This window comes from Drosophila guanche, unplaced genomic scaffold (assembly GCF_900245975.1).
Source record: "Drosophila guanche unplaced genomic scaffold, DGUA_6, whole genome shotgun sequence".
NCBI lineage: Eukaryota > Metazoa > Arthropoda > Insecta > Diptera > Drosophilidae > Drosophila > Drosophila guanche.
The window spans coordinates 127731-137942 of NW_022995766.1; the positions used below are offsets into that span (position 1 = coordinate 127731).

A 10212-nucleotide genomic window follows, 5' to 3' on the forward strand; every position below is an offset into this window, starting at 1 on the left:
GTGGAAGGAACAAAGGAATAAAGTTTCTAATGGGTCTAATGGGAATCGTAAAGTTTATGCGGCTCAGCAAGTCAGGGCTGTCTACATCCCCCTTGATCAAGTTGTGCATAAAAATTACACCAAGCATTTTCCTACGACTAACTAAGGATGGAAGATTTATTAAAAGAAGTCTACTACGGTAGGATGGCAGTCTCACAGTTGCATCCCAGTTGAGGCCCCGTAGGGCAAATAATAAAAAGTTGTTCTGTACTGATTCAATACGGTCCTGATGATCAAGCGAGATATAGAGAGTCTTCGTTATATAGGGGTCCTCAAATTCCTTTGACCACCTCTTTATAAACCCAAGCACACCCATGGCTTTATTTACCATGGTAGAAATGTGTTCAGAAAACTTTAACTTGGGGTCTAGTTTAGCACCTAGATCATCAACCAATGTAATTCTCTCAAGAGAACTACCGCAGAGGGTGTAAGGAGCCAGGAAGGGGCTGGAGCGATAAAAAGTCATAACATTGCACTTCGAGGCATTAAGTTGTAACATATTTGCACAGCACCATGACTGAAGGCTATTGAGATCAGATTGCAAACGGGAGTGAAATAAAATGTCCTTATACTGGACACAGAGTTTAACAGCATCCGCATACATAAGTACTCGAGAATTTGTTAATACAGAAGGCAGGTCATTAATAAAGAGTGTGAAAAGTAAGGGGCCATAACCATAACAGGTAAAGATACGGAGTTTTTGGAAAGGACCCTTTGCGACCTAGAACCCAGGTAGCTAGAAATCCATCTCAACAGATTGCGCGGAAACCCTAGAAGGTTGAGCTTTTGTGCAAGAAGAGAATGGTTTACGGAATCGAATGCCTTACTGAAGTCAGTGTAAATAACATCCGTCTGCAAGTTACTTTGGAAGCCTTTAATTACAAAGGAGGTGAACTCTAAAAGATTAGTGGTTGTTGATCGTCGCCGTATAAATCCGTGCTGAGCTGGAGATATAAGTGATTTGCAGAGATGCTGCAAGTGCGGAGTTAAAAGTTTCTCGAACATTTTAGGAATAGCGGATAACTTAGATATACCTCTATAGTTTTTAGCGTCAGACTTGCTACCTTTCTTATGGAGAGGAGTTATAAAGGATTCCTTCCAGATGGGGGGAAAGCTAGAAGAATGGATAGATAGAGTGAATAGTTTAAGCAAAGGTCCGCAGAGAGACTCGGCACAGTACCTGAGTACACAGCCGGGAACTCCGTCAGGGCCCGGTGAGAATACCGGCTTAACTAATTGAAGTTCATGAAGTAAGGAGCCTTCATTTAACAAAGGGCAGAAAATGCCATTCGACCTTGGTAAACTATATGGATACATATGACCTGGGTAGCTTTCCTGGGAATAGGTGGTTTGAAAAAATTGTGCAAAAAGATCGGCGATTGCCTGATCATTGTTTGCCGACATATTCAAAAATGATAGCGAGGATGGATGTGCGGACGTTCTACGCTTACTGTTTACGAAGCTGTAAAACTGTTTAGGGTCCTTTGAAAAACGTATCCTGCATCGAAGGAGGTAGTTCCTATAGCATTGAGCATTAAGAACNGAGACAGGGTCCGCAGAGAGACTCGGCACAGTACCTGAGTACACAGCCGGGAACTCCGTCAGGGCCCGGTGAGAATACCGGTTTAACTAATTGAAGTTCATGAAGTAAGGAGCCTTCATTTAACAAAGGGCAGAAAATGCCATTCGACCTTGGTAAACTATATGGATACATATGACCTGGGTAGCTTTCCTGGGAATAGGTGGTTTGAAAAAATTGTGCAAAAAGATCGGCGATTGCCTGATCATTGTTTGCCGACATATTCAAAAATGATAGCGAGGATGGATGTGCGAACGTTCTACGCTTACTGTTTACAAAGCTGTAAAACTGTTTAGGGTCCTGTGAAAAACGTATCCTGCATCGAAGAGGGAATTTCCTATAGCATTGAGAATTAATAACAGTGAAATTGGACCGAGCTATTAAGTAATTAGAAAGAGAAGAGGGAGAACCAAATTCTTGACATTTTTTAAATAGTCTTGATTTTAGATTTTTTTAGACTGGATAACTCTTTGGTGAACCAAGGAGGTTTCGCAGATCTAGTCGGACATGAAAGTGGGACACACGTGTCAAAAATTGTGACGTCACTGCACAAGTACAGAGCGGACCAATCAAAATTTCGAATTAAGTTATTGAGCTTCGTAAACTCGGCTTTACGAAAGCAGCGGACGCGTTTAGATAGCCTACCCGCACGATCCGATACAGTAGGTCCAATATCTATCGACATTTCGAAAGTAGGATGATAGCAGTCTTCAGGTATAGTGAGCGGGAGTGCTCGTGTTAACAACGCTACGGTCGGATCCGAGACAAAGCACAGATCAAGCAATCGACCCAAGGAGTTTTTTACATGGTTGACTTGAGACAGGGACAGGTCTAATAAGCCATCATATTTGAGTACAGCACTGTACCCGTGTTCCAACAAACTGTCGTTAACCGAAGACCAGACAGTACCTGGCAGGTTGAAATCCCCAAGAACTATTAAATGGTCTTTATCTGATAGCGAGGAAGAAACAGTTTTTAAGGCAGACAAATGCTGCTCGTATATTAGTACATCCGAAGACGGTGGAATATACGAGCAAGTGACATTAATAGACTGGCCGGGAAGAATCAGTCTAACACAGAGGAATTCCAGGTTTTGTGAGAGGAGGAAGGACCACTGGCCTCACTACTAGGAAGACTTATGGGGGGCCTATTTTTCTTCTTAGCCTTAAACTCTTTCACAACCAGGTGCTCTGGCCAAAATTTGGAAGAGCAAATGGTCTTGAAATGAGTTGGAGACACGCTAATCTTGAAAGAGGATATCTCCCTGGCATATGAGAAATTAAACTTCTCCACCTTTAAGCCAACGGCTTTTATTTTGCTTTGTATAAAAGCAGTTACATCATTAGATGTGAGGTCAGGGGCAAGCCGAGAGACAAAAACTTGTCGCTTTGGTGGGACTCCCACCAGAGGTTTTGGCACCACAGATCTGGTACCTGTGACGGCAATATCCGGTGGTCCGGGACGTTTATTAACTGGTGGGATCAAAATAGATGGGATGGGCTTTGGAACGGACTCGACAGACGGACGGACGCTACAGTACTAACTGGCTGCATGTAGAGGCTCTACTAGCTAAGCCATCGGCTTTGAACTAGTGGTCGTCAACAGCAACGGGAACCTCATCGCTTGCTTTAATCGACGACGTGATAGCCTCACCTGCCTCTGTCAACTAGTCGTCGCTCGCCAGCTCCCTGTCCGTGAACGTCTAGTGCTCCTCACTGAAAAATGCGCCTAGGAGACTCATTCAGCACTTTAAAGCTGCTGAATTGAGATTCCATGGCTAGAAGCCGATCGTACTGCTTTTTAAAGCCCACGGTCAGCTCCTTAAAGCCCTTTCGCGTCTGCCTCATAAACGTGACCATGTCATTCTCGATAGACCGACATGCCTCGCAACTGTAATGCAGACTATTACGCTTCGAAATTGCGTCACCCACGAGGCCTGAGAACCCAATACATTTTGCGTGCACTACGTTATCGCAGAGCCAGCAAGGGATGATCGGTTGGTCGTGGGTGATCTGCTTTTTGCAAGCCTTAGCGGAGCACACAACCAAGTATTCCATTATTTTATTATTTATTTTCAATATATAAATAAATAAAATAAATAAAAATTATTTTCACAAAACAAATAGCAATGGGACCAGTGTGCCGACCAAGTGCTTAAAGCAATGCTTAAAGCGGGATCGAAAACAGATGAGCGCAGAGAGGAGAGAAGAACAAGCGCAGCGGCAGCTAAAACAGTGAGCGCACGCCACTGCACAGAAAGTATTGAGAGCGAGAGAGGGAGAAAAGTTACTCAAACTATAGAGTGAAAGACAGAAGCGCAACTACAAGAGAGAGCGGTTAATAGTGAGGGCGTACTTACAACAAGAAAAAGCACAAACACACAACTAACCCTGCGTGTTTACTTATGCTAAAATTAAAATTTGTTTTATTATCCGTACGTGAGCGCATAATTCTATCAATTCTTTTCGCCGTTCGATAAGTTATTAATATCTTCAATTATTTCGAAATAAAACCCGGTGTTTATTCAAAATATAAAGGAAAATACGGAGCGCAAAACAAAAACACGTCTGGTCACTACGAAAGAGAACGCTTTCTTTTCTTTATTTAAATTAATTTTACATGAGACGGGAACCTGGATGTCTTGAAAGCAATTAATAAATCGGTTTCTGGGTTTATTTTTAGAGCGGAAACGCACACAGACTGGGTTAATATTTTGGGAAGTATTTGAGAGCAATAGCGGTGGGACTTGAGGGACTTTTATTTCGACAAATTAATATTCATTTCCCTAATAAAACATTGTAAAACATTTATATCTTGACTTTTTAGACTTTTAAATGCCTCCAAAAGCGCAGAAAAGTTGCAAAAAACAGCAAATAAATTTAAATTTAATTTTAGCCAAGAAAACCAGGAAAAAATGAATAATTTTTCCATAAGAAACCCCAAGAAAAGAGAATACTTTTCATAAGAAAACCACAAGACAAGGAAACAATATTTCCCCAAAGCAAAACCAGGCAGAAATAATTCGCTTTTCCTTTAACGAAAACCAAATAAAGGCAGTAAATATGTTTTCCTTTTGCCTCAAGTAAACACTATTTGTAAAATTGTTGCCTTTTTGGGGTATTTGAAGGAAAAGCTTCGACTTGGTTTTTGGAAAATGAATAATGTCGTTTGTACTTAATTTGAATGACAAATGTTCCAATTCCATGAACGTATTTATTACGTTTTTTTCAGGGTTATGGCAGAAACAGCAGAAGCAGCAGTAGGACATATTTTCCGAGGGTGCATCTCTTTACTGGTTTCCTGTCTTCAAAGCCTGTCCGCTCATATATCTCTCTGGTGCTCGCCCCCACGAATCCTTGGAGCGGCCAGCAGCTGGCTTCTTGCTTCATTAATCGTTCAACGCTCTGTTGTATGTTTGCTTAATTATGTGAAAGGGGTGGCCTTGGAGTCTCCCCTCTCTCTAAGGTGTGAGCTATTTGCCTCTTCTACTTGTTAATTATGGTATATTAATATCAATTTGCTTATATGAATGCTTCTCTAATGAATCTGACACATTTGTTTATTGTTAATTAAAATATTTTATGGTTGCTTTCTTTTTTGCAGCATAAAATCATGATTACGAGAAAATGCAGATAAAAATGTTAACGAACACCAATTGGAAGTCTCAGCAAAGTCTCTGGGCAGCTTTGTTTGTGGTAAGTAAACCATAGGAAACTAAGGGAGCTTTCTGGTTTTAGTTTACCCTCTGGGTTATAGCATGCGTTCATTTGTGTGCAGTACTTTTAATGAAATGTTGACTTAAAAAACTCAGCAACAGTAGAAAGTAGAAAAAAAAATATCAGAAGACCACTTCTAGGCCCCATAACATTCATAAAAAGTTTGTTCGTTCCTTAAGGGAAATCGTGTCGGGTAGTCTAATACATCCACTTGTGGAATACATTTGGAAATTTCTGCAAACATTTATGGTTGAAAACATAAACCTTCTAGCATACAAATAATTGAAAAAGTTGGATATATTATACCACTTTTGAGACCCCATGATTCTTAGAAATATTTTTAAAATATTTGAATATTCCTTGAAATTAAAAAAAAAAAAACCCACTTTTAAATGCATGACATAATCATAAATTCTACTAGGCCATAAAACTTGTGACAATTTTAAGCCTCAGGCTGTGGCCGAAAGCCTGACCAACCCACGTCCGACTCCACTTACCTCTTCACTTCCTACCCTGTCAAATGAGGGGCAACATTTCATAAATTTTAGAGCAGCAACAGCTCGTACCCGCCCCCACGCATTGGCTTGTTGGAAAATGTAATAAAGAATCAAATTACCAATCATTTTTTGTTCCTTGCTCGTTGCTAAACATTCAACCCTTTTCTTACAGAGAGAGAGAGAGTGGGAGAGTGGGAAAGTCCCAGAAAGTGGGTGGTAGATTGGGAGAATGAATCCCTTTTCTTATCCTTTTGCAACAACACGTACCGCTGTGTGATTGCGGATACTTTTCGAACCGCTTTTTGGAGTGGGTAAGAAATGAAATGGAATAGGGATCCAATGGAGTGAAGACCGAAAGAAGACCCATTTGTAATTCAACCGATTCGATGGTCAAACGCAGTCATTGGCTTTCTGGCCATGAAGGATTACTCTTTCGCTGCGTGTGTGTGTGCAAGTGTGGGTGTGGGTGTGTGTTTGGGTTGAACTTAAGTCTTAATGTCGGTCGTGGGGAGTGTTCTTAACTTGTTACTGTGTGCACATTACCATAATGTGTTTTATCAGCTTTAGATCTGGATCTATTCTTCCCTTGCAACAGTAAGAAATCACTTAAGAAGCTTCGAACTTTAACCGCCCCAATAATCCTGGAAAGTATCCTCTTTCCCCTTTTTGGCTAACCCGTGTGTGTGTGTGTGACCTTTAGTTGTTTGTCCCTGGGACTGCTCCTTCTGGGTCGTCCTGGCATTTTGTTTCTTGCGTTGCGTGAAATTGCAAAATCAATCAATTCGATTACGTATACGAAATTGTTATAAATATTTTATGCCAAGCTTTTGTTCGCATTCTTTTTCCTCCCATTCTTTCAATCTTATTCTCTATCTCTTGTTCTCTTATGTAAATGACTATTGTATGGTCGTCCAAGTCCCTCACGGGGTGTTTGTATATGTTGGGATGCGGGCGCTTGGCACACTTGGAGCTGGTTCTGATATGAAAATAATGCACAGGTACATGCCACTCATACAGGTACGACAGGTATGTACATATGTACTGTTCGACCGAAATGTTTTCTGAGGTTAATGGCCACTTAATATGGATAGTCGTTTGATAAGGGGCGGACAGCCCCTTTCGAAATAATAGTACGTACCCGACAGTGTCTTGTCTGTCGGAATCAATTAAACGCTGACAGTTATTGAGTTTATTGCAAAGCTAGATTGTTTTTCGGCTCACAGTAGGGGTGAATTTTATAACAAATCGATAGTAAACCATTACAGTTCGATATTCGCGAGAACAGATAACGATAATGTATTTTAATTTTATAAAGTTACATCTTTTCTATTATTATAAATAACTCAATACTTAACTTTCAATAAAAACAAATTTAAAAAATTTTAAAATAATCGGTACATTTCCTATAAAGGATTTATAGCTGTAGATATATGTATGATCAAATATTGATCGTTCTCTTTCGTAGTGACCAGACGTGTTTTTGTTTTGCGCTCCGTATTTTCCTTTCTATTTTGGATAAACAACCGGGTTTTTTTCGAAATAATTCTTCTCATAATTACTGAATAGCTTGCCACTTTTCTTACATATCCTAATACCCGAATGCATGCCTATTATTTGTTTAAAATTAAAATTTAATCGTATTCATTTGGGGGTAGGTTAGTTGTGTGTTTGTATCTTTTCTTTTTGTGAGTACGCCCTCACTAATAGCCGCTCTCTCTTGTATTTGCGCTTCTACCATTCATTCTCCAGCTCGAGTAACTGTTCTCCCTCTTTCGCTCACAATACTTTCTGTACAGTAGCGTGCGCTCACTGTTTTAGCTGCAGCTGCGCTTGTTCTTCTCTCCTCTCTGCGCTCATCTGTTTTCGATCCCGCTTTAAGCATTGCTTTAAGCACTTGGTCGGCACACTGGTCCCATTGCTATTTGTTTTGTGAAAATAATTTTTATATATATTTTTATTTATATATTCAATATAAACAATAAAAATAATGGAATACGTGGTTGTGTGTTCCGCTAAGGCTTGCAAAAAGCAGATCACCCACGACCAACCGATCATCCCTTGTTGGCTCTGCGATAACTTAGTGCACGCAAAATGTATTGGGTTTTCAGGCCTCGTGGGTGACGCAATTTCAAAGCGTAATGGTCTGCATTACAGTTGCGAGGCATGTCGGTCTGTCGAAAATGACATGGTCACGTCTATGAGGCAGACGCGAAAAAGCTTTAAGGAGCTGACCGTGGGCTTTGAAAGCAGTACGATCGGCTTCTAGCAATGGAGTCTCAATTCAGCAGTTTTAAAGTGCTGAATGAGTCTCCCAGGCGCAAAAAAGTCACTCCTCGTGATCTGCAAGTGCCTGTCCCTCGACCGCTCGCTGCTGATCAACTGTCTCCGTCCACTCCGATAGTGCAGCAGCTAATTTCGTTCGCCACTCCAAGGACAACGACAACTGCTGGTGATCAAGTTTCGGCTACCGAATCGATCATCTCGGAGAACATGCATCCAGTTAGCCTGTAGCGTCCGTGTCTGTCGAGCCCGTTCCCAAGCCCATCCCATCTATTTCGATCCCACCAGTTAATAAACGTCCCGGAGCACCGGATATTGCCGTCACAGGTACCTGAACTGTGGTGGGAGTCCCACCAAAGCGGCAAGTTTTTGTCTCTCGGCTTGCCCCTGACCACACATCTAATGATGTTACTGCTTTTATACAAAGCTAAATAAAAGACGTTGGCTTAAAGGTGGAGAAGTTTAATTTCTCTTATGCCAGGGAGATATCCTCTTTCAAGAGGATTTATCCCATGGTATTGTGTTTACCGAAACCTGGTTAAAGCCGGATATTCTTAGTTCCGATGTTTTGGCAGATCGGTACACAATTTATAGGAATGATCGTTCGTATCAACGTGGAGGGGGGTTCTGATTGCAGTAAACTCTTACTTGTCCGCCTTAAAAACTGTTTTTTCCTCGCTATCTGATAAAGACCATTTAATAATTCTTGGGGATTTCAACCTGCCAGGTACTGTGTGGTCTTCGGTTATCGAGTCAAACAACCTTGTGCCCATGTCACGACATGAGTTTATTGATGGCTTATTAGACCTGTCCCTGTCCCAAGTCAACCATGTAAAAAACTCCTTGGGTCGATTGCTTGATCTGTGCTTTGTCTCGGATCCGACCGTACCGTTGTTAACACGAGCACTCCCGCTCACTTTACCTGAAGACTGCTATCATCCTACTTTCGAAGTGTCGGTTTGGACCTACTGTATCGGATCGTGTGGGTAGGCTATCTGAACGCGTCCACTGCTTTCGTAAAGCCGAGTTTACGAAGCTCAATAACTTAATTAGAAATTTTGATTGGTCCGCTCTGTACTCGTGCACTGACGTCATTGAAGGCACAAACATTTTTTATAATGTACTTGACACAATTTTTGACACGTGTGTCCCACTTTCATGTCCGACTAGATCTGCGAAACCTCCTTGGTTCACCAAAGAGTTATCCAGTCTAAAAAATCTAAAATCAAGACTATTTAAAAAATCTCAAGAAGTTGGTTCTCCCTCTTCTCTTTCTAAATACTTAATAGCTCGGTCCAATTTCACTGTTATTAATTCTCAATGCTATAGGAAATTCCCTCTTCGATGCAGGATACGTTTTTCACAGGACCCTAAACAGTTTTACAGCTTCGTAAACAGTATGCGTAGAACGTTCGCACATCCATCCTCGCTATCATTTTTGAATATGTCGGCAAACAATGATCAGGCAATCACCGATCTTTTTGCACAATTTTTTTCAAACCACCTATTCCCAGGAAAGCTACTTCAGGTCATATGTATCCATACAGTATCCCAAGGTCGAATGGCATTTTCTGCCCTTTGTTTAATGAAGGATCTGAGCTTGATACTTCATGAACTTCAATTAGTTAAGACGGTAGTTTCACCGGGCCCTGACGGAGTTCCCGGCTGTGTACTCAGGTACTGTGCCGAGTCTCTGTGCGGACCTTTGCTCATCCATCTATTCACTCTATCCATCCATTCTTCTAGCTTACCCACCATCTGGAAGGAATCCTTTATAATTCCTCTCCATTAGAAAGGTAGCAAATCTGACGCTAAAAACTATAGAGTATATCTAAGTTATCCGCTATTCCTAAAATGTTCGAGAAACTTTTAACTCCGCACTTGCAGCATCTCTGCAAATCACTTATATATTGTAACGGACACGGGAAGTGTCGTCTCGTCAGCACTCTCTGTCTACTAAAAGTTTGCCGGCTAGGCTCAGGGAAAATGGGGTGGGTGTTGTGCTGTGAAAACGAACTCCGTCACCTAACAAAATCGTAGACAGATTTACGGGAACTGGGATCGGAATTACAAACCCGGACGGAACTTAAGGTCCACTACC

At 41.3% G+C, this 10212-nt stretch overlaps 1 protein-coding gene across 1 annotated transcript in view; it reads left to right on the plus strand.

Annotated features, from left to right (window-relative positions):
* LOC117591137 (protein madd-4) overlaps positions 1 to 10212 on the plus strand; it is an 86466-nt gene that overhangs the window by 18546 nt on the left and 57708 nt on the right. Inside the window, exon 2 of the mRNA XM_034284248.1 lies at positions 5222 to 5313. Within this exon, the coding sequence (XP_034140139.1) occupies positions 5245 to 5313 (69 nt within the window). The 5' untranslated portion in view covers positions 5222 to 5244. The remainder of the gene's footprint in view (positions 1 to 5221; positions 5314 to 10212) is intronic.